At 36.4% G+C, this 23,871-nt stretch overlaps 1 protein-coding gene and 1 long non-coding RNA gene across 8 annotated transcripts in view; one reads left to right on the top strand and one right to left on the bottom strand.

Annotated features, from left to right (window-relative positions):
- Positions 1 to 23,871, bottom strand: part of LOC120339939 (uncharacterized) — a 116,409-nt gene that overhangs the window by 10,027 nt on the left and 82,511 nt on the right. For 2 of the 6 annotated variants that reach the window (XR_013477955.1, XR_013477958.1), the window contains exons 1-4: positions 4,160 to 4,274; positions 3,537 to 3,598; positions 2,803 to 2,904; positions 1,029 to 1,149 (exon numbers count right to left, since the gene is read on the bottom strand). The exons of 1 other annotated variant lie outside the window; for it this stretch is intronic. This is a non-coding gene — a long non-coding RNA (uncharacterized LOC120339939). Of the gene's footprint in view, positions 1 to 1,028; positions 1,150 to 2,802; positions 2,905 to 3,536; positions 3,599 to 4,159; positions 4,275 to 23,871 lie in introns of those variants that run through there. 3 more of the 6 variants (XR_013477956.1, XR_013477959.1, XR_013477957.1) reach the window with 3 other exon arrangements.
- On the top strand, positions 17,907 to 20,044 carry LOC120339947 (uncharacterized). 2 transcript variants are annotated; one of them, XM_078115826.1, is made up of 6 exons: positions 17,907 to 18,030; positions 18,210 to 18,339; positions 18,585 to 18,658; positions 18,791 to 18,844; positions 19,202 to 19,288; positions 19,679 to 20,044. In XM_078115826.1, exons 2-6 carry the CDS (start codon positions 18,287 to 18,289, stop codon positions 19,825 to 19,827), a joined length of 417 nt encoding a protein of 138 aa, XP_077971952.1. In that variant the 5' UTR covers positions 17,907 to 18,030; positions 18,210 to 18,286; the 3' UTR covers positions 19,828 to 20,044. The 2 variants fall into 2 exon arrangements, with proteins under 2 accessions (XP_077971952.1, XP_077971953.1); XM_078115827.1 differs by lacking the exon at positions 18,791 to 18,844.

Here is a 23,871-nt window from a genome sequence, read left to right as displayed (position 1 = left end):
ATTGCATAAAATACGTCCCAAACTGCCAACTATAAGTAGACCGGAATCGTATTTTGAGATTCAAATTTGAGTCAAATTTGATTTGTTTTTTCGGCACTCAAAATTATTTTAAATGGCAAAAATACGAACGATTGTAATTTCAAATAATGCAAAAAAAATTTGATCTATAGATTTTGCATCAATTATCTTATATATCGTCACATACCTAGAAAAAGTCGTATTGGGCTCCATCGGTAGTTTTAAAATAGACAAAAGGTACATCGAGCGAACAATTTACTGCTTTTCGATTTTAGTTACTATATTGTATAGTTGTACACATTTTAAAGAAATTCTAACATAACACAAATTTACAATGTCTAAAACGCGTTTTCAATCTGCTAAGAGACTGCTAAAACAAAACTTATGGTGAAATCTTCAGTTTCAGATTTTAGTTTTAATATTTAATAATGCCGCTATTCAATCAAGAAATTGGGTTGCGGATTCACTTCTTTATCATTTATTCTTAGCTTCTTTCACCGATTTTTATAATATAGTATTCTAACTTGTTTCGCACACTGAACTCTTAATTATGCACAAGAAAAAAAAAGTTATCGTCGTCCTCGTAGATTGTAGAACAATACAGGCATATGCCAAGGAAAATTTGTGATTCAGAGAGAATAAGCACATAAATCGTTTAATAAAAACACGTCTCGCTGACGAAAACTATCGGCGATTCTACCAAAATGCCATCGCGTACGTTGTTAGGACTTTTTCAGTATTCCAAAAACATCAAAAGGGTGTTCGACCTCAAATTTGATATTAAGTTTGTTGAGTTTACAGCATCAATATATTTAATTTATCTATGAAATTTAGATTTATTTATGTCTGGTTTTAAGCCTATTAAAAATGTTTAGCATTTAAATTAGGTAAAGTAATTTTAACTTACTTAGGAATAGTAATAGATAACAATTTCAAAATTTATTGTGGGGATCCGTAAATAATGGTGATGAGTGTAAATTAGGGAGATTCAAAAAATTTTGATAACATACTTGCTCTTTAGACTCAAAGCAGCCACCTCTCTCAGTAATGCATAATTGGACAAATAACTCCGCATGTCTTTAGATATAATGATAAATTGTCTTTCCCGCTTACAAGAAGTGTTTCACAAAGCTGAAATTAATATGAGATAATGAAATGTAGGTACATTTTGTATAATATTGATTTGAATTAAATATAGTTGTTCGAACTGGGCATTATTAAGTTTTAAGTTTATAAGTTACAGAAAAAGTAATTTAACAGGAGCGCAGAGAAGCTATGCTTATACTTTAGATCAGAGTTTCCCAACCCGAATCCGCGGTCACAAATGAGTCCGCGGAGCGTTTGAATGAGTCCGCAACGAGCCAGAAATTCACTGCAGGCTGCAAACGTTTTTGCGCAACTCAACTCTCAGCCAAGTTACGATTTACGTTGGAATTTACATAAAACATAAAAGGCAAGTTTATTCACATAACATTATTCGAGTCAATAATTACTGGTTATTGAGTAGGTCTGGGCATATACTCCAATATTCAACTATTAGAGTAGCAATTTACTATTCGAAAATTTGGTAACAGGTGACTTGTCGCTTAATCAAACGATTGGATTTCACAACTCACTCACGGATTTCCGACGAAAACACACGCTTCGATAGAGGTTGCGAGTAATTTTTTTTTGGTAGGTAGTAACCCAAATTTTATAAATTGAAAAGCGGCTACAAAATACTAAAAATAAAACGGAACCCAATATAAGTTTTGTTTTATGATTGTCCGTGATCGACTAAAAACGCTTTTTTAGACATTACGAATCGCAAAATTTCGGATGTACTGTAGTATACGTACGTACCAGGCCATTTTTTCTTAGGATTCTTTTTCTTAATTCATCCACATTGGTACGCACAGTACTGGAGCGCCGTAGGTATTGTACGAACAGCTCAAATTTGTCGAATTCACAAAAATACGTATCAAAACAAAATATAACCGGACACTTAACCACTTTGATATTTTCTGAGTAGAATTGCTTTTATTTCGTCAGCAAACTTGCAGATTGAAATCAGCACAATTAACCTAAAATAAAGCAAGGCGATGAATATGTATTTTTGATTTACTAATAAACATTTAAATATATTTTTATTAAGTGCGTAATCAAGTTGTACTTTCTGGAACTTTATAGCAGAAAGTAGGATTTTCCTATCGGCTATAACAAATTCGCAAGATCGCAAAAAATATGTATCAAAACTAAATATAATCGGGCAATATATTCTCACATTATTATGTTCGCGGATTTCCGTGGCATTTTAAAAGAGTAATGCTTTCATGTTGTCGTAAGTCGACGCAGCGCGAGTTACCATGAACACAATTAAATTTAAATAGAAAGACATTTTAAATTCTTGTCGTTGTCATAGACTGAATATTGTGCGACAGAAACGGCCATTATACTATATACTACATATATAATATACTACATATATAATGCAATGCATTATTGTGTCTCGACTTTTGGGTGGGAAAGTAAAAAGCCTAATTTCATTTCTAGAAAATGACCCCCGCCTTTTTCACTGGGCCGACTCAATAGCCAGAATAAAACGGTAGTTGTTCGAATCATGTTATTATGAAATTTTGTGGTTGTAATTTATAGAAAATTTTATTTGGCAGACGAAACAAAACTAAGCTTATACTCAATATATTAAAAGTAATAATTTGTCTGTAGATTTCTCGAAAAAAATACAATATATCATTTTTTTATAAACAAGTAAATTGAAAGATTTCAAATGATTTGGTTACATACCTAATCTTCAGACTTGATAGGCCTCCATCTCACTCAATGATGAAAACCTGGCACTTGACGAATTTCTTTTGGTGCAATGATAAATTGTCCTGTTTTAAAGCGCTGAAAATCAATATATATGTCGTGATTTTGTGTAAGCCAATTCTAAATTTGAATTTCGACATTTAATTTCATAAAATCCAAAATGTTAAAAATTTAGACGAATAAAATTTCTTCAGCGATTGCCATTAAATTTCAAATATATACTTTATTTATAACATATCAGATGTAGTTTTCAAACTGCACAAATTGCAAATATTAAAATAACAATAAAATATCCAATGTAGTTTTATAACTGTTTCATGGTGTATATGACTAATTACCTGTGATAAGTAACTTTATGATGAGTTGCATTATCACATTGTTCACAGTTGGGATCGCTATCAAGCAGGGAAGCGCGCAACGAATTTTAGGGGTCGCAAAGAGAACACCGATTTGATACAAGGTAACATATTTATAGTACTTTTTTGTACTTCTGCTTCGAAATACAATTATCAAAACTTGTGCAAAATGTGAATCTTACAATTTCGAGAGAAAACACAAGATCAAATAGGGGAATAACAATGCTGACTCTGATCGCAGGACGCGAAACGCGGTGCGCTCGCATCGAATTGTTTAGCATTTTAAACAAAAACAGTGGAATACAGGAATCAATAGGCGTCGTAAGTCAAATAAAATGTTCAAATAATATTTACTTGTAATATTCCCCGTTCGTTACTTTGTGTCTTTGAGTCTTCAACCTTTAATATTTCTGCACCTGAAAAAAAATTTAGAAATGGGTTAGGAATGATTTAAAAATTTGAATTCCCAGCGCAATCTGCATTCCTAACTTAAACTGGATAATTACTAATTCTCTTATTTGGAACGTTGGTAGGTCTTTGTACAAAGATCCAATCTATACACAATAATATATCAAAGTAAAAAGGCTACGGCGAATCTTTATTAAACCATGGATTTTGCGCTGCATTTGCGAAAGTTTTGAAAGTTATGCATTACATTCATGCAAAGAGTACCATGTTGAATGCAGCTTACGTAGTTACGCAGATAAGTGTATTACGTTTAGTTTTTTTTTTATTATGATAAGTTTATGTATTGCCATATAGCTTTTAAGTTTGGCCTATTTGTGAGGAAACGATGGAACCCGCTGTTAGTGAGTTCGATACAAAAGAGAATCATCCATCAATCTAGACTTCTGTTTTTGGCTAATAATTCCAATTCGTATAGGCCCGAAAACCTCTAATTTACCACTTATACAATAGTAAAATGAAAGCAATATAATAGCAATGAAAACAATAGGTATAAAGAACATTTAGCTCACCTGAATATTGTTTCGAGCTCATTGGCATAATCCACAGTCAGCCTATCCATACATCCTACACAAAATCAAACCTCATCTTACCACGAACATTTGTGACTGACTGAAAGCGATGTCGCTTGTGGCTTCCCGCGCAAAAATATTTGACGAAAAAAGCTAACTGATTGTTAGTAATCAATTGTTTTTAACTGATTACTTTAATTACTCCAGGTTGTCGTTACGAGCCATCACGCTTCTGACGCATGATCTCAAAGATGCAGAATGCAAATGACGGTTGGGATTTGCTTCATGCATCGTATAATACCTAGTTCACAGTAATATTCTCAGGATCTTTTGTACCAAACACCGCCCCAAAACAACACCCCGCCAACGCTCGTATTAAATAGAAATAGTAAATATTCAGATATGATGAGGGATTCAGATTCAGCCGAAAATTCAAATTTTCAAATCGTTCCTAAAAAATCGTTTCCAAAACCCCAACTGCATATTTACTTATTTTTTATTTTAAAACGTGACAGGGGTGTTTATCTCAGATCACACATTTTTGCATCAGTGACGGGAGCTTAGTACAAAGAATATAGCAATTCCATTATATTTGTCTGTTTATATTTGTAGAGTGAACGCGCACGTGAATGCCATCAAAAAAGTAACCCTCCCACAACTCAAGGAAAGAATAACGGCGTGTATAAGTTTAGCGTTATATCAATGCATTCTCTGCATTGGCGTACAAATCTTAGCTCATTAATTTGCGCAGCCAAGAATAATTTTAAGTTTTCGTACAAAAACGTGCCGGCGATGTCGTTTAAAAAGGGAGGTCATAATGTGAAGTTGTTTTGATGCCTACTGTATAGTAATTTCTTCGCCCAAACCTAACGGCGGAGACATAACATCAGCAACAGCATTAATCACGGTTCTATGTGAAGTAAATAATTGACTGCTCAATACAAGAGCATACCGACGACAACAACTGATGATATATAGATCAACTATTCGAGACCATTCACATATTTGGTGTTATGGAGTTCGTGAAGAGGTGGACTGTTATTGACGTAACCCCACAATAAGAACGTAATAAAAACAAATTGTTACTTACCGATCAATATTAATGAGTGAGTTGAAATTACTATATTTAATAACTCGGATGTATTTGCTGCCTTTTAAATGATGTTCATGCCATTTTGAGTAAACGAATAGATCAAGGAGACCCTATGTCCATATGAAGCACTTTATTAACCATGGAATATCCCAAGAAACGTAAAGTTGACAGAAAGTGTCGAGCATTTAACAACGATTGGATACCGAAGTATTTTTTGTAATAATCCGTCGCACCGAGGACTACATTTTCTCACATCTGGCCCGCCGACTAGATAAGTTGCCCACCCTGATCCAGGGTAAAAGTATCCACGTATTTTAATGTATTTAGTATCTATGTCAGCCAGTGCACGGCAGCTGACTTCGTTCGCGTTGAGTGGCGCATCGTGCTTAGCCTTAAGAATACGCTTGATCTCTTACCCCGCTTGGATTCGCAGGTTCGAATACCGTAGGCGATAATTTAGTATCAGAGGATTGCCGGCGGCTTCCTCCCGCCACCCCTACCCTAAACCAGCGTTTCACAAACTTTTTTCGCCACGGAACATTTGCAATTTTTATGTCGCCTCGCGGAACACCAAAAATGAAATTGATAAAGAAAAATGATGTAATGCAGCGAGTTGCCAAATGCGCCGCGAAAACTAACAGAATTGTGTTAAACATACCTAAAATATGATTGGATATATATATTTTTTTATATATAAATGCTGGGTATATGAATCAATAACTTCATTTTACCTTTCTATGTCGATTACTTTTAATTGCGTAGTGTTTGCCTTTAATGTTACGTACAATGAAGTACTTTATTTTTATTTATCTGCTCTATTTATTATTATTTATCTGCAGAATCGAGTTTAGCAAACATGAGTAATTTTTTCCACATTTTAAAGTAAAACCAGGCAGGGGTGGAGGAAGAAAAATTGACCTTTTGCCATTATCCTTCAGACCTACGTGGTTGCCTACAGCAAAAGCTGTAAACTTGATATTGAACTTGACAATCAAAAAGCTAGGCCGACGGTTAACGAAAATGCCACCACCCGTAAAAAGTTAGTCAGCTTTAGACCGACGGTGACGCGATATTCAACGGTCGTTAGTTGGGCGACAACTTTACAATGGCGTGATTGACATGGCGACCAATTTAGCCCTATGCGAACGCCCTATGCAAAAGATGTTTTTTTTTGTAGGCGTTCCCACTACCGGTGGAAAAATCTCATGATATATCATTTTTGCAGCCATAGATTAAACATTTACATAAAGTCATCAGCTTCACAAAACTAGGGCTCAACGTCTCGACTTCATACCTGTGGCCACGAGTAGGGCTAGCCTAGCTACTACTGGTTGGAAAAATTTGCCAAACTTGGCTCAGTTGGATGATGCGTGTCAACCATAACATTGACTGTTGGATTTTGTTAATTCATGCACAATTTCATTGATCGTTTGAAAGCTCTCTCCCAACTTACCAAGCTAAGGAAAAACACAAGAGAAGCGATTCCGGCCCATTCTAAGTTGGAGCAGTAAGGATGCTTACTTGTGTCTTTATGGTTTTAGTTTAGGTTAGGATCTGCATATAAGCGCGACTTAGTCAACAACATCTTGAAAATATAGTAAGTTAGTCTCGCGCAACCCCACTCGTAATCCTATTGGATTTGCTACTATTGTAATACTTGCGACACTTGGATAAAAATCATTTTGTGTCTCCAGTATTAGATTTTCTATATGTTGCCTACCATACAAACAACTAATCAATTGCACTGGATTCCTAGGGCCTCTTGAATGTTCCATTGGGGTTATGCTTCACCAATAAAAGAAATTCAAAATCACTGGATTGCATCAATAATTGATTCCATGTTTGATAACAAGACAAACTGGACACCATAACCGATTTACTAATCTTATAACTGACACGGACTGGTAACCTGACAAGAGGGCGTGGTACTCAGGTTTGGTTTCGGCTTTCATCACTCCGCGGGATGAATATGCAAATTCTATCCCTTCTTTACAAACTTTTGTTGAAAGATTTTACACTCTTGGTCGGATGTATTCCATGTGCATCATATCGAACGCAGCATGTTAATTACCGAATTATCCTCGACGAAAAGCTGCTAATTAAGTGATATTTTGACGGTGGGGTCCCCGTCAGTAGCCGTAGCGCAGGGGTAGCGACTAGGTGACGTTGAGCGTAAGTCTATGGCTTCGAATCCAGGTAGGTGTTAGTGTGATAGGGATAGGGTTAGTGGCCGAAAGCAGACAGAATGGCCATGACATAGGAAGAAAGTCAGCATTCAAGTAGTGTTGTTAACCAGAGACAGGGTCAATGGCAGAACGCAGGCGTAGTGGCCGAAACACACCAAGGAAGTTGTAAACCATGTAGAGCAGGCCAGGGTCAGACATAGTGGCCAAATCACAGGAAGGTAGTCAGGAACAAGGTGCAGGGGCGGAATATGCCTCTTTGGTGCCCTAAGCGCTGAAGACTTTAGTGCCCCCTTATGTGTAATTTAATTATAAAAAACAATAAACCACATAAGTTATTATCCAATAAAAATAATCACAACCAACAGTAAATAAAAAGACTTTTACGAAAATTTTTAGGTTTTTGAACTGTTATAAAATATCAGCCGCTTACTGCCGATATGATATATCGGCAAACACCCCATAACGGGCCGATATATCGGTTGAGCTCTAATCCTGATAGAGTGTGACAATAAAAATTCCTGCCTCCAGTCTCAACGTGAATCGAAATACCAAACGATATAAATCACAATTGTAGTTTAAAATTTTACCGGTACCTAGTAATTTAACTTTGTCTGGTTCAAGGTTGCTAGGTTGAAGGACCGCAACAACTTTTGAGAAGGTCTCGTGGGCCGCAAGTCGAAGAAAACCCAAAAGTGATCGAAATATCGCGAGTTAACTTACTTTACATTTAACTTTAAATTTAACGAGAGTTTACCGTTCTGATCATAGTAATATCATGTTGCATTGTTAGCGTTCTTTTAAAAAAGATATATAAAGCCTTCAGTTATTTCAAAATTAATTCCCGGGAATTACCGTTGTATTTTCCGCACATCGCGTTTAATGTCGCTTCAAACTATATTTATTCGTGACATATATTACCTGAAATTATACCAGACACTGAATGAGGGGCAATAATTTCCGCCGTGTTTTCCGCATTTAATTACGAATTGTTATATTTGGGTAATTTAAAAACTGGCAGCGTGAGCAAGCTTAGTGCCATCGTCAAATAACAACCAAGTCCGTCGAAGTTTTGGTATTTCGGGACCTAGCTAAAAAAAACTGGATTGCGCGGCGTTAAATCGGCTCTGCGTTTCGTCAATACTGGCACATGGCCCACGCTTGAAAACAGAGGAGTATTTTCACTAAAATAAAGGCACAAAGCGTTAGAAAAAAAGGTTTGAATCTCGGGATCCTAACCCCAGTTGCAATAGCTAAAAAAACTCAAAAGCGTTCTGCTATTAGATACAGATATCTGCTAAAATTGTTCTGTGGGCAGCACGGAATGTGTCAGCATGACATGGTTTGGACCACTCTGGCTTAGTGCCATCGTCAAATAACAACCAAGTTCGTCCAAGTTGGTATTTCGGGACCTAGCTAAAAAAAAACTGGATTGCGCGGCGTTAAATCGGTTCTGCGTTTCGTCACTACTGGCACATGGCCCACGCTTGAAAACAGAGGAGTATTTTTACTAAAATAAAGGCACAAAGCGTTAAAAAAAAAAGAGTTCGAATCTCGGGATCCGAACCCCAGTTGAAATAGCTAAAAAAAAACTCAAAAGCGTTCTGCTATTAGATACAAATATACGCTGAAATTGTTATTTGGGCAGCACGGATTGTGTTAGCATGACATGGTTTGGACCACCCTGGTCTACCTTAACAAAAAACTCCCGACTTCGCTGACCACTATGACTAGATTGTAGAAATGCGATCGTGGAACCGCCACATAGTGCAAATAGTTAATTGGTCCAATTGTTGAAGAGAAAAGAAATTTTTTTAAAACAAAAATGAAGCAACAAGGGGAGTATTAGGAAGAAAAAGCAATTTAAGAAAACGACTCATAGGCCGTTTCGTGTCCAATAAATAAGTTTCAGTGTTTATTTTTAATGAAAAAGGTTAATATGATACTTGAAGACAAACAATAAGCAAACACTTTAAAGTTTGAGTCGTCTGGTGAACTCGTAATATTTTAATAAACACCGATAAACTATTTAAAATTCTGCTCTAAAATTTCTGTGGTGCCCCTCTTTGCTTGGTGCCCTAAGCACGTGCTTATATTCTTTAATGGTTAAACCGTCGCTGAGTGGGTGTGAAAAACAGAGTGCCCCATGACACGGGAAGGAAGTTAGTTGTGAACTAGGCAGAGTTGGAAGGTCCGGGTCAGCGGCAGAAAGCAGAGCGAGTACCCAAAAACACTATAGGGAAATCAAGAAGCCAGTAACTGAAGTTATTGAAATGAAGTTGGCAAGACGGGGTCTGTGGCACAAATCAGACAGAGCGCCGGCAACACACAAGGAGGAAGTCGGATACCACAGATAATTATGACCTGCAAGGACGGCATCCAGTCGGGGTCAGTAGCAGAAATGAGATAGAGGGAAGTCACCAGGGTATAAAAATAAGTGAATTGAGGAAGTCAGGACATATAAAACTCAAATTGTAGGTTTGCCTTGTGACTGATTCTTCACCGATTCCCGGAATAAGTAAGAATGCAATTTTATTAATAAAAAGAAGTCAGGACATGTTAACAACTTAAATTTCGGCCAGGATAGGCTGGTTGCTCTTTTGCTGTGCCCGTCAGATTAATAATTCTTCACCGATCCCCGGGATTAGTAAGAACGCAATTTTATTAATAAAAAAGGAACCGATTGCAAGCTATTTCTCCGCCTGGAATACAATATACATTTTGCATTTATATGTCGAAGACTGATATTTATCTCTACCAACGTAAGTGAGCTATTTTTTGTTTCACTTCTCACGTAGTTCAAAAGATCTCACTTTACAAAGCTAGCAAAATATTTATGATCGTGCTTTCAAATCTTATGGGAAATCACATTGGATCTTTTGTACAAAGCCTCCACCACTAATACACAAAATGCAAGATTTTATAGAAACAATCCTGCCATGTTTTAAATAAAAAATTAATAATTATTCGGTTAGGAATGAATAAAAATTGTAATGTTCGGCGCAATATGCATTCTTAACTGGATAATTACTAATTTTCTCATTTAAAGCGTTGGTGAGAGCTTTGTACAAAACATCCCTTTTATAGCCTGTCTGCTGTTTATGCATAGTTTCTACAATAAATAAATGTGTGAACTTCTCCCATTTTCATCCCCAAATTTGAAATCCCAATCTTATACTTCCAAATATCGATAAGAATTGATGTTTTCCGTAATAATCGACTTCTTTATTTACATCGGTAAGGGCGTAGCCAGCCAAAAATTTGGCAACCTAATTATATTTTATTTTTGATATGACGTATTACGGATGCTTATTTGCCCGATTTTGCTACGAACAAGGCAAGATATAAGCAGCCACTGATATTTAATGTTACGATAAATTCCCCTTTATAGACTTACTTCACCACCGAGTTCTCCAGGCTATACAATCGCGCATTCTTGCCAAATCAGATTATTAATTTGGAGTATGAATTGATAGTAACCCCCAAAACGGCGAATTATCAGTGAATAGCTCTTGAATAAAGCAAAATAGTGTTGAAAAGGACGCCCTTACCAGTTTATATCTTACTTTAAATGACATGAAATCGTTCGTTCCAAAATTTCGGATCTTTCCTAAAGCAAGGGCAGAAAATGAACACCCTCGCTACCGCTCAAAATTAAAAAAGAAGATTGAAAAAAAAGAAGAAATTCCAATTTTTTTCCAATTTTCCTATAACACTAACTAGATAAACACTAATTTTAAAACGATGCGGACCATTTGCGTGTAATGCGAACGTGATGACCACTACACTACATAAAGTATACGTCGATGGGTCATATTATAATGAACAATACTCTTGGGAGACTTAACAATAATCTTTTGCGTGTTAGGCGAATGGGATGACTTCTACATATGGGAAAAGCATACATCCGTGGTTCGTCGAATCGGCTTGTAACCGACCCGTAGTGTAGTGGTCATCGCGTTTGCAAACGGTCCCCATAAAGTGGTTCGGGCCCAGGCAGAAACATGTTTTCCTGTTAACATTTCGCCCTAGCGTGAAATCTTTGACGGATCTCGTTCATCGCCATAAAAAATAGTGCATATTATGGACTTAGGTATCCTTTCTGTGGGATGAATTAACCCTTCATGGTAGATTTTTACTTTCTCCTGATATCTTAGAATACTTTTGAGATGAAATGAATTTTTGCTCAAACAATCGATAATAACCGAATGTATTTCTATCATATTTATCACGCATTTAAAAAAAAATGGGTTAAAAGGCTGAAATGAATGAGTTGTTAACACATCTACAAATACAGTGAGTAATTAAAGTGTAACTTCAGTGGAAAGTATTGTCTGCGGTAAACTTAAAAATCAAAATTGTTGTCCAATCACCGACTTTTTTTTGCTTGATTTACATTGAACATTACTCCCGTTGATGCTCGGGCCGTCAGTCTAATGCACGCCGTTTAGAACTTGTGGCCAGTAGCCTATTAGATTTCATGGTGACATTGCAGTATTACAGTTTTAGTTTTTTTCACAATCTGTGCTTAAAGTTCTTGCAAATATGTAAAAAGTATACCACAGTAAGAAAAGGTTGAAGAACACTGATCTAGACCGTTAAGGCTTGATTTCAAACTTTTAAGTGTTTACTTTTTTTTCTGTCATTTATTTCGCCGTCTTATCCATTGTGCATGGCTGCATTCTGTATTATTGAACACGTTCGTGGACATAACTATCGTTTTGTTATTATGTTGTTGTTGTTTTTCTTTGTAACAGAAAAAATTCTCTTTGATTACTGGACCAATCGCTTTGAAATTGTCAGTGCTCAAAGACTACATTTTTCGCTAAAAATCTATTACTTTTATTTATTTCAAATATTCCAGTGAGCTGTATGGGATTCGTTCCTTTGTGTGATATGACGTCATCACAATTTTGCCACTATGTGGCGCCACGTGCCCATATATGTTGAACATGGATCTCTTGTTTATCTCTATTTGATTGTTTACAGCGTACTCGATTAGTAATTTTTACCAACTGTCTGATGAACACATTTGCTACGACACCGTCACCCCCAACTCTTCAAGGCAAACCATATGATTATTTTGTCTCATATTCTTTTGAACGATGTATAGGACTGAAAACATTTCGTAAATTTGCAAATACCTGTGCATATTATATCTCATATTCGGTAAACAAAGTTTTAAAATTCGGGATTTTGTATATATTTCCATATTCAGCAAACGAATAATTCGAATTTTACATTCGTGATAAATTTTGTATTCAACAAACAAACATTTCAAAATCTAAGTCTTGTGATGAAGTTTTTATTTCGTGTTGCAGTCCCAACGAATAACAATTCTTATTTCTACGCCATGATTATTTAAAGCAGTGTTTCCCAACCCGAGTCCGCGGTCTCAAATGAGTCCGCGGAGCGTTTAAATGAGTCCGCAACGAGCCAGAAATTTACTGCGGGTAGCAAAGTTTTTGCGAAACTCAACTATCAGCCAAGTTACGATTTACATTAGAATTTACATAAAACATAATAAGCAAGTTTATTCACATAACATTAATCGCGTCAATAATTACTGGTTACTGAGTAGTGCTGAGCATATATTCAACTATTAAAATATAAATTTACTATTCTAAAAATTTGGTAACAGGTGACGCGACGGGTCACTTGCGTGCCGCTTAATCAAAGTTTTTCTAACGGCGATAACAAATTCGCAGGATCGCAAAAAATATGTATCCAAACTAAATATATCTAAATATCATCGGGCAATATATTCTCACATCATCATAGTCCCAGATTGGCTTGCCATTTTAATGCTGTAATGCTTTCATGTTGTCGTAAATCGAAGCAACCGCGAGTTACCATGAACACAAGTAAATTAAAAAAGAAGGACATTTTAAATTCTTGTCGTCGTCATTGGATTGAATATAGTGCGACAGAAAAGGCCATTTTATACACTAAAAAATTCGGCTCTTCTAACGAACGCGTAATTGCGCCGATTTTCCGATTTTGAAATTTGTTAAAGTTCTGTTGTGTTTGGTTTTATTGCTTTTCACACAGAGTACGGTTTCAATAAACGCACATTGAATCCGCAAAGGTGTTCGCCGTAGAGAAAATAGTCCGCGACCAAAAAAGGTTGGGAAACGCTGATTTAAAGTATCAGAAGCTCTCTCAACTTTATTTGCCTCTTGTAACTTTGCTCAGAGATCATTGTTCTATATTTTTGAGCGATGCGCGTATCCTTGCTTTCAGTAAATTTGCTTATACAAACACACACTCTTTGCACTAACTGCATATAGAAGGAATGCACAAACTTCATGTGCGGCGAGCACCCTAATCATTTTATGAGCTTTCACGAGTAACAGGCTTAACATGTACTCTTCGCTATATTTATCTCGGAAACTGAATGCCAAGGCCTGTATTATCCCCAAGATTACCAAATGAATAAAAAAATACGTCCATGTGCTGGTTTATATTCTTCGAGTAAAGTTGTAAATTGATGATGTTTTAGCTTATCCTGATATAATTACGTACACTTTACCACAATTTTCACATTATATGAATTTCGAATACAATATATTGGAATGGTCATGATCACAAATGTACTGATTGACTTGACATGGTTTGCAATACGTTAATCATTGTTATTAGATTTCCTCTTTGCAGAGGTAAATAGTATCTTATGCGACTAATATGGGGATCCTGAGAGAATCCATGTGCACTGCAATTAATTCCTCCACCCGTCTCTTCTCATGAAATTAGTTTGAAACGAGCACGCCAAAACCGACTGGCAAAAATAGTACGTCGTGGCTCACGATTCAAAATTACCAAAATTATGTTTAAAGCCCATGCACCCATTGAATAAATTTTTAACGGTCGGTTGTAAAATGGCAAATATGCAATTTATATATATATTATATTGCGTAAAAGATATTTCAAACTATTTGCTTATTTCTTCGTTAGAATTTTGTAATCAGTATTTATTAACGATATCGGCCTACAATTTTTCATTTTATCCAGTTCATCTTTTTATGGATCAAAGAGAGACTCCGTAACAAGGAGCAAGGCTCAAATAAATTATATAAAAATATGGCTCAATTAAAATACACTACATTGCTGACTAACATGACGAAGAACATTACAAGTTTCTACATATCGTGCCCAGCTACAAACTATTGTTTTATAAGAATGAGTCGTTCACGCAGTTTATGATGTTTACACCAGTCAGCTAACAACACGGCACAATTGTCTTAATAATATGACACGACTACTCGACTATGAAAAAGTTTTGCATGTGACTAAGGCTGAAAAGATTAATTTTTTCATTTATCCGAAGAATTAAATACATTTATACCGATTCGTTGATTATTACTAGGGATTTGTTCAAAGAGAATTGTTTTAAATCAAGTTTATTTCGTGAATATGTTAAAGAAAAATGGATTTCAAAACCTTCCAAGCACTTCGAATTCGCAATAAACTCTTCGAAATGCCACAAATATCGATGACTTGACCATATACGCCTTCTCAGGCTATAGCTCAATGCGCCCGCGAACGTGGTTGGCGCAGATAGGTCGTTTGTAAACCACCCTGCGACGAAACCGCCCTGTAAGCCACCTGGCAAAAATGGAAATACGTTAGGATAGGATAGGATTTACATATTAACCCCGGGGGAAAGGAAAGCCGATAAGACGGCTTATCCATATGGCGAACCACGGCCTCTCGTCCGGTTACCATTCCAAGTCGGGTATGGGATTAGTTTTACTGTATTGTTTTGTTTTCGGAAGCATGGACTTGGTGGTGGAGGAAGCCGTAACCGACCAGCGGTTACGTGAACCACACAACGACGGCGAGGAGTCCAGCAATCCTCACGCACATAACCATCCATGCATGGGATTCGAACCAGCGAACCTACGCAGAGTAATTAGAGGTGCGGTGGCGAGCGTATTCCTAACGCTTAGCCTGTTGAGCCACACCGCCACGCCTAAATAAATGAGTTAAATAAACGTTAACGTTAAATAAATAAGTTTGTATAACTTTGGAAAACTCTATCCTTTTAACCTTAAAAACAAAGTATGCTAATTTAAATAAACCGAACAGTATTAACAGAAATATTGACTTAATTTGTATGGAAAAAGTGCTAATAAATAAACTCGAAATCTCCATTATGACGTTATAACAGATTAGTTGTGACGTCATTGTATCAGAGAGGTATTACAATTAGCATAGCCAAGGCCAGTGTGTCTCTATCGTCTAACTCAGTGGTCGGCAATCTTTTTCAAGTGACGGACCGGTAAAGCCTGACCAAACTTTCGGCGGACCACCTTTATACAAACAGACCAAGCCTATGCAATAAATTATACACATTAGGAAATTCATGTTGGCAATATACTAATAAACGAAAGTGATGCTATTTGATGTGATATCTGTATTTGTTTGCTGGCCATTAACTGTTCCCATATGGTCGACATTGACGCACTACATCCAGACTACTTTGATATTTCCTTGTTGTAGTTATCAATATTGAAAACCAGGCCTCACATTAATAGGATTTCGGGAAAGGTACCAATGCTTGTAGTGCAGACCTTCTGATTCTGGTCTGGGTATTGATTGATGTTTGTTTTGCCAAAACTATTTTTGCCCGATGTGCTAACTTTATGAATATCCGGATTCTGAAGTATAAAATTAGCACTGACTAGGCATGACCGGTTAGCAATGAGCCAATAGTGGAGTAGTCACGTTCTTAGCGAGAATTATTTTGTTGTAGATATCTTATACATGCTCATCGCTTGTACGGACTGATGAGAAACATTCTTTTAGGGGCGTAGTGGAAACAATTGACCCAGCATTATTGCGACATACTGACAGAGCAATTGTTTGTGAATTGTTTGTCTGGTTTGCTGTTGGCTGTTGTTTATTAATCGTAGGGTTTGTGTTTATATTGTAGAAATTTTGCCGACCGCTGGTCTAACTAAATCCGCAAGTTGCCGACCTAAGAATATTTTTCATTATCGCAACACACTCGTTGTCAAAGGCGGCATTGATCCAATTACTTTTGGATTGTAGTAGGCTCGTGAGATATGTTTCATGATTTTTCTTGCACAAAACGTCTCTCTGATATCTTCGATAAACATTCCTGTCAAAATCTTATGACTTTGGTGTAGGTACAAACTTGGCGATAAATGAACGCGATAATAGTAAGAGTCAAAACAAGAATTTTTACTTACAATACACGAGATGTTTTTTCAGGATTAATAAAACACAAAACCCTGATTAGTACCCTGGCTTTGCTGGAGATGTCTCAGGGGCTTGAAAAGAGTCTAAAATTGTATAAATTGTAATTTGCATACATTGTGATAAAGTAGGATCAAAAATCGTCAAGCATTATTCCATCTATTTTATTGCCTTTGACAATTTCTCACTTGAGGTGCTAAACCAAATCATATCCATAGGACAGATTGATTTGAATCAATTAATCAGTGAATTCCACCATTGTGCGCATGGCGTGTCGATTTATTGTCATTGGGATAGGTACGTCGTTTCAATCAAAATAACGAACATAGTCTTAAAATTGTTTCGATTGGATTCCAATTGAAGTTGATTCAAAATTCTGGAACTCACATCTTTACATGTAACTCAAACTTGCTTTAACGTCTTGTAATACCATCTGTCTAACATGCATTCCTTCACAAATTGAGGGCTCAATTCAAAAGCGTTGATTTTATATCTCATCATACCAAATTGTCAAATTTTGACCTTGCGTCATCGTTGCTTGAAATAGGGATATCCAACATAGCAGATTAAATATTTTACTGAAAGCAAATAAAGTAGACAGAGAATAATTTACTTCACTAGACATATTATACCAAGCAAAACATACTTTTACAAGCAAAATGAAATTTAAGATCTTCGTTTATAGTAAGACATTCATTATATAGCTCAATTCGGTGATACTCTTATAATTTAAATTTGAGTTGGGTTGCGCGAGACTAACTTCCTATCTTTTCTCTATATGCCCTTATGCTAGTGGATCCGTATGCGTATACTGCAAGGATGCTGTAGCTGGAATAAACATTACTATTCTATCCAATTAAAGAGTCCAGCTGCACACTAACACAAATGTATTTCTGTAAATACTCTTATAATTGTAGCTATATTTTCACGGTGATGTTAGCGATATAATTTCATTGTTATTTGGGCCTTATTTTGTGATATATACTGATAAAAAGCGCTGAACGTGTTTTTACTCAAGTGGTTTAATCATGAGGTCACAGAATATAATACTTCTTAGACCCTTGAATAACAGAGCTGAGGATCACGAAGTCCATTAATCTCCCGATTCACATTTCAAAAAATTCAGAAATGTCGAAGCAACATTTGCTACGCCGTGCGAATTATTTCCGTTCATGTCATGTTCGTTCACGAACCTAAACATTAAAAGTTGTCTGGTGTTTTAATTCGAGGTTGTACTCAATATTATTCATTCCGTTAAGTTCGAGATGAAGGGAGCTTTATTTTTGCTAAATTTATCTGTTTTATCTGTGGTCATACGAGGGAAACATGTATGTAAAGTTCCCCAAAGCAAAAATCGAATTGATTGGAATAAGGTAATTAAGTTATTTTAATATTGTAAGTATAACATGGAAATTTTGTAACCGAACGTCAATTCTGCAACCGAACTCATTTTTCCACGAAACCTCCTGCTCAGCTAATCATTTTCGTACAACATCACCCGTCGCGCGCCACGTTTTCATATATTTGAGCATTGCTTTTCTTATACATTCAGATACCAAGAAATTGGATCTTGCATTCGACAATGGAGATCCTATTACGAGTGACTTGGAATGCAAAACAGCTCTAAACATGAAGTTAACGAAAACTGGATTCAAGTTTACCGGAAAATATTTTGTAAACGGGTAAATATTGATATTTTACACTATCATGTACAAGTTCATTATTATTTGAGAAAAATGGCATACCATGTGTTTATGATATCACGTCAGTAGAAATAATGAATAATTTGCTTAATTAAGTCCTCGGATCGGGTCGTAATTGTAAATTTAACTAAAATCAAAACTTTTGACGAATATAGAAATTTCTAGGTCATTTTTTAAGAATTAAACGGTTTTGATAAAAAATATTGCCATATTTCATATTTTAGAAAAAAAGAGGGCGAAGTGGAAGTAACCAAATACCTTCAACCCAATGGAAACTACAATAATCGTCTTCCAAACGGTTTGCTTATCTCAATTATTTTTCTTCCTTTATTTTTTGATCATATTTCATGCATGCCAAAGCGGTAATAATAATGCTATTTGAAGCAGTTTAACATTATTACTTTTTAAGCATATTTTGTATTTTATTTAGGAAAATATGTTTACAATCGTAATGGAAAATTGAACAATAAAGCTGTTATCGAAGGTTGGATTTTCATTAAAATCTTATAATTGAAACGAATATGAACGTAGTTTTTAAGTCAAAACATATCAAATATATGATCGTATATGATCGTTTATATTGATATGCTCTTGATATTAATATGCTCTTGTGTGATTAATCTTAATCAGTTTGGTGCAACAAATAAAAGCCATATAAGTGATGTATTTTCGTTTGGTCACTTTTTTTAAGAACAGGCAACACACTGAAGCTAGCTAAATGTACAAAACATATATAATAGTAGTAATATAGTTCAAGAAGTTTGGTAATACCTATTCCTAAGCTTAATCTTTCCATTCCAGGAATTAATTCATTTATTTCATTTGTTTATACAACGTATAGCAAATCAACTGAACAGTCGCGAAGGCGAGACATTTCACTTGACGGACAATGAATCTTACTTCTTTCACATTAGCTGTGATGAAAAAGGTAAGGCATTAGTTATTAGTAAGTTGAAGAGTGCGTGCATGAGAATTCCTACATGTCTTATTTTTAGTTGGATACACGTAGCAAAATTAACTTACCACCAGTTTCAAAATTGTCGTATGCATGTAGTTATTATCTTATGTTGCTCTTGATAATTTCTTAGGTCATACATAATAGCTTTTGCAACATTGATTTATGTGGACTACTATCTTGAATATGTTTCTACAGTATGAAGAGATTTGATAAAACATACAGCTGGGAAAATGCACCGTACCTCTTCACAATAGTTATTTCATCTTTGCTATTTAGAATAAACGATACAGTAACAAAAGCGGAAATTGAAAAAAATAATTATTTCCTGTAGCAAAGTAATAAAAAATTTGCTATTTTTAGGTGGTTACATCATATGGGCTTTCACTGCGACTCCTAATGCAGATGTTCCAACCATTATCAGAGCTATTAACACTCTCAGCGATTTTGGAATTCGACCGAAATTCAAGCTTTCAGGATGTTCCGACAAATCGATTGATTTTACAAAATAAGATAAAAATTGACATGACAGACTTTGAATAAATATGCAGACTTATTGCAACATCTCTATATATTATGATGAATTGTTAGCATGTTCAGAGTACTTTGTACATATGCAAGCATATTGCACGAACTTAAATACAAACGTATACACGACATCGCAAGTATGTTCCTCCGGTTACTGACCCCAGAAAATGTTTTATATGTTACTTCTGTATTTAGTTTGGACAAAATGTTGTCAACTGGGTTGTAATTGAAGTGAAGAATGAAGTGCACGTTTTCTAGATATCGTAAGAAAAAAAGAAGGTGCACATTCAATAATGACAAGAAGAATTGGGGTTATAAAATGTAGTGTGGGACTATTAATAAACAGTGATCGAAGTATGCACATGATTATTAATAATAAAATGGTAGTGGAATAAAACACCAATGAGAACATACCTGAAAATGAATATGAAAATAAGTAGAAATATCGCATTTAACAGCGGAAGACGTGTTAGACCAGGAGTGTGCAACCTGCGGCCCGCGTGCCAAATGCTGCACAAAAGGAAGCAAAACCTATACCTGAGTCGAATTCATTATCTATGCCTATGACATTCAATGCCCTAACAGATAGCTTGTACGAAGCGAACAACGCATGTCATAAGATCAACAAACCCACATTTTTTGTGCTTGCAACTACCAGAAAGCATAGGTATGTTAAATGAAGTTGCGGCCCGCGGTTTCACCCAGTTATTTGTATATGTCCCTCTTGTATTAAAGGTTGCACATCCATGTGTTAGACAATCAATTCCTCAGCTCATTTATTTTGAACTAAGATATTCTTCAAAACTTGTGGGCTCACAAAATGTATGCTGAACATTTTGATCAATTTCGGAAGCGTCGAGGGACTGTTCAGATTTTGGATCTCCGCTCTATGAGTCCCTTATTATCAGTCGTTATGTCTGTTTGTCTGTCTGTGTATCTGTCTGTCTGTTTAATTGTAGCGTCTTAACGGCTGGACCAATCTGGATGAAATTTTTCACGTGGGTTATCCTGTCACTCTAGTAATGTGCGTTTTATAGAAATTCGTATTGAAGTTTCGTCTCGGTAACAACGAAAAACGCGCCGATCTTTATGAAAGTTCTCCTTTTTTTCACAATTTCTCGCCAACGAAGTTGAAAATTAAAATTCCAAGAAAGCTACCTTCCGCATAGCAAAATGCTCCTTTTCAAAACGTCGTCTTCGGTCTCGACACTCCATAAACTGGAGAAGCGTTAAGGATTTTAATGAACATCATTTTTCAATTGGCGCGAGTATGTCAACGGAACGCGCAGCGTTCAAAATAAACTGTCATTTTTGGTAACAAGCTCTTTAAGTAATCGGGCCGCTGCTTAAGATCGGTAATTTTTTTATGGATGGTAACCAGTGCGGGCTTCGTAACTGGTCATTGCATGTCGTTAGGGGTCTGCAATTTTTTAAGGATTGTTAGAGTGAGTAGTGACGTATTCAGTAACTTTAGCCTGATTACCAGACTGGCGAAGCCTCGGAAATTTTAGTGTATACATGTTTTATTATTAACCATCCATGCAAAAATGAGGATTGGATAGGCCGATGCAGGTGTTCTCAATATATGGAATTATTATGTGCTTGAGGTATACTGTACTTCTCGCTTCTCAAAGGGTGGTTTTCCTATCCGCTGGCTAGGGCTTCTTCAACTATTTACGTCAATAAATCGGGACTGCTATATCCAAACCAAACTGATAAGCTGACCTCATTGTTTAAATATGGGAAAAATAATCCTATTCTATTGGGCCGTGTTTGTCGTGAAAATGTTGAATCTTATATGTATATATGATCTGTTAGCTCAAGTTGTAATCATGATGCCTATGCAAAAAGAAGCTATCAAGCGATTATTGGAAACACGAACAAGCCAAACGCAAAATTTGAACGAATGTTGCAGCAACAGTCTGATTGAAGATGGCCCGCATAATGTACAGTCTATACAAGCCATTGTACCGGAAACCATCCTTGTGGAGAAGTCTTCAAAGGTACGCCGGGGAGGTGTTTTGCAGCGACTAGCCAGACACTTCCAATCTGCCGATGAATGCGAGAACAGAAAAGCTGTTGATAAAATCAGAAATCAATGTAGAAGAGCATTGGAATCCACTGAAACACGTGAAAGTAGACGGTTAGCTGAGAAAATGAAAACTCAATCTCCGTAGGAACGTGAAAACCGATTGTTGACTAATAAAATCATATCTCAATGTAAAAGGGAATCGGAAAGTCCAGAAAAACGTGGAAGCAGGCGGTTGGTTGTTCAATAAATTGAAAACACAATTTGCAAGAGCCTCAACAGACGCGTAAAAGCAGATTGTCGGGTGATAACATCAGAACTCAATCTGAAAGAGCGTCGGAAACTTCGGAGAAACATGGAAGCAGATTGTTGGCATATAAAATCAGAACTCAATCTGAAAGACCGTTGGAAACTCCGGAGAAACGTGAAAGCAGATTATTGGTATTAAGATCAGAACTCCATCTGAAAGAGCGTCGGAAACTACGGAGAAACGTGAAAGCAGATTGTTGACTGATAAAATCAAAACTCAATGTAAAAGAGCGTCGAAAACTCCGGAGAAACGTGAAAGCAGGTTGTTGGCTGCTAAAAGCAAAACTCAATCTCAAAGAGCGTCGAAAACTCCGGGGAAACTGGAAAACAGACAGATGTCTAATAAATGTAGAACCCGTAACAAGAGACTTTCCGAGAGTTCAAAAAGTAGACGACGTCGGCTTTTTCATGATCGCTTTGCAAAGGCAAAGAGATTGAGAGCAGGAAATCTTTTAGACCGTATCAGAAGGGACATTAGCAGCAATGCACATTTTGTTCACAAATGTGTCAGCGATTGTCGATACCACTGCCGTGGAAATGTGTCCAAGGCTAATCTTGCATGCATAAAGGTTGAAAAGCAGTTTAGGAGAAATTCTTTTCTGAGCGCGAAAAGTGCATGCTCACAGACGACTACAAATCATATGATGGTCATTGGCCACCAATGCCGAAAGCTATCTATGCTGGCCTCATTCCATCATGTAATGAAAGACATTATCAGTTTCAAGTCATTCATTTACCACCGCAACTTATAACTCAAGCTATGTGGTTGAACCGATGTGAAGCGCACTTGTTGAAACTGGCCGTTCCCTTCATAAGAGTTGCTCATATTCCAAGATTCAGGGAATTTCGGGTGATCGGATCTATGATATGCGTTGAAGCTGAAATTCGATCAAATATCGAAACAATATTACCAGTCTATCAAAATCCCACTATTTAGAGACGTTCACTTTGATATTACGAAATTGGACCAATTTCTGTCATGTACAATAGATTACATTGAAGATCAAGACAAATGAAAAACTTCTGGATCTGTTGCCAATGCTGACACTGAACTTAATATTACATTAGAACATAATATAGTGATTATAGCGACGGAAATAATGTAATCGATTTTGGCACAATACTTAGCGAAAGTGACGATACAACCTTCATATCTGAAAATAATGACAATGACGATAGCTATGATCTTCCGGAAGATCTCACAGAATTTATTGCTGATACAGTTATTGACCCTCTCACTAGGACCGAAAGCACGTGCCATGTTACAGATACTCTTGCATCAGTCATCATTTTCAAGGAACAAACGAGAATATCGGTTGGAAACCGAAGACTTATCGATCGATAGTCAGGGGATGCAGTTTAGATCAGTGGTTCTCAAACTTTTTTAGTCCCAGAGCCGCATTTCAAATCTCAAAGTTATGGAGTGCCGCATACAAACAACGCAAGGTAAAATAGCAACAAACCATTAAGCGCGTATTTAAAATACCAAGTCATCGTAACAACAACACACGTAACAACTAGGGCGAATAATAAAATATTTGAATGGCATTTTACTATTCGAATATCCGGTACCACGTGACCTGCACCGCTCTGCTTGGACACCGAACTCGCACGTCTCCAACTTAATCGTGAATTGTGCGCTCTCTATAAAAAAAAGACAAATTCGAAGAAAAGTCGTTGTCTTTGCGTT

The sequence above is a fragment of the Styela clava genome, chromosome 9, assembly GCF_964204865.1.
Source record: "Styela clava chromosome 9, kaStyClav1.hap1.2, whole genome shotgun sequence".
Lineage (NCBI taxonomy): Eukaryota > Metazoa > Chordata > Ascidiacea > Stolidobranchia > Styelidae > Styela > Styela clava.
Note: the sequence above shows the minus strand (reverse complement) of the source record. Positions and strands in the feature narration are given on the sequence as shown.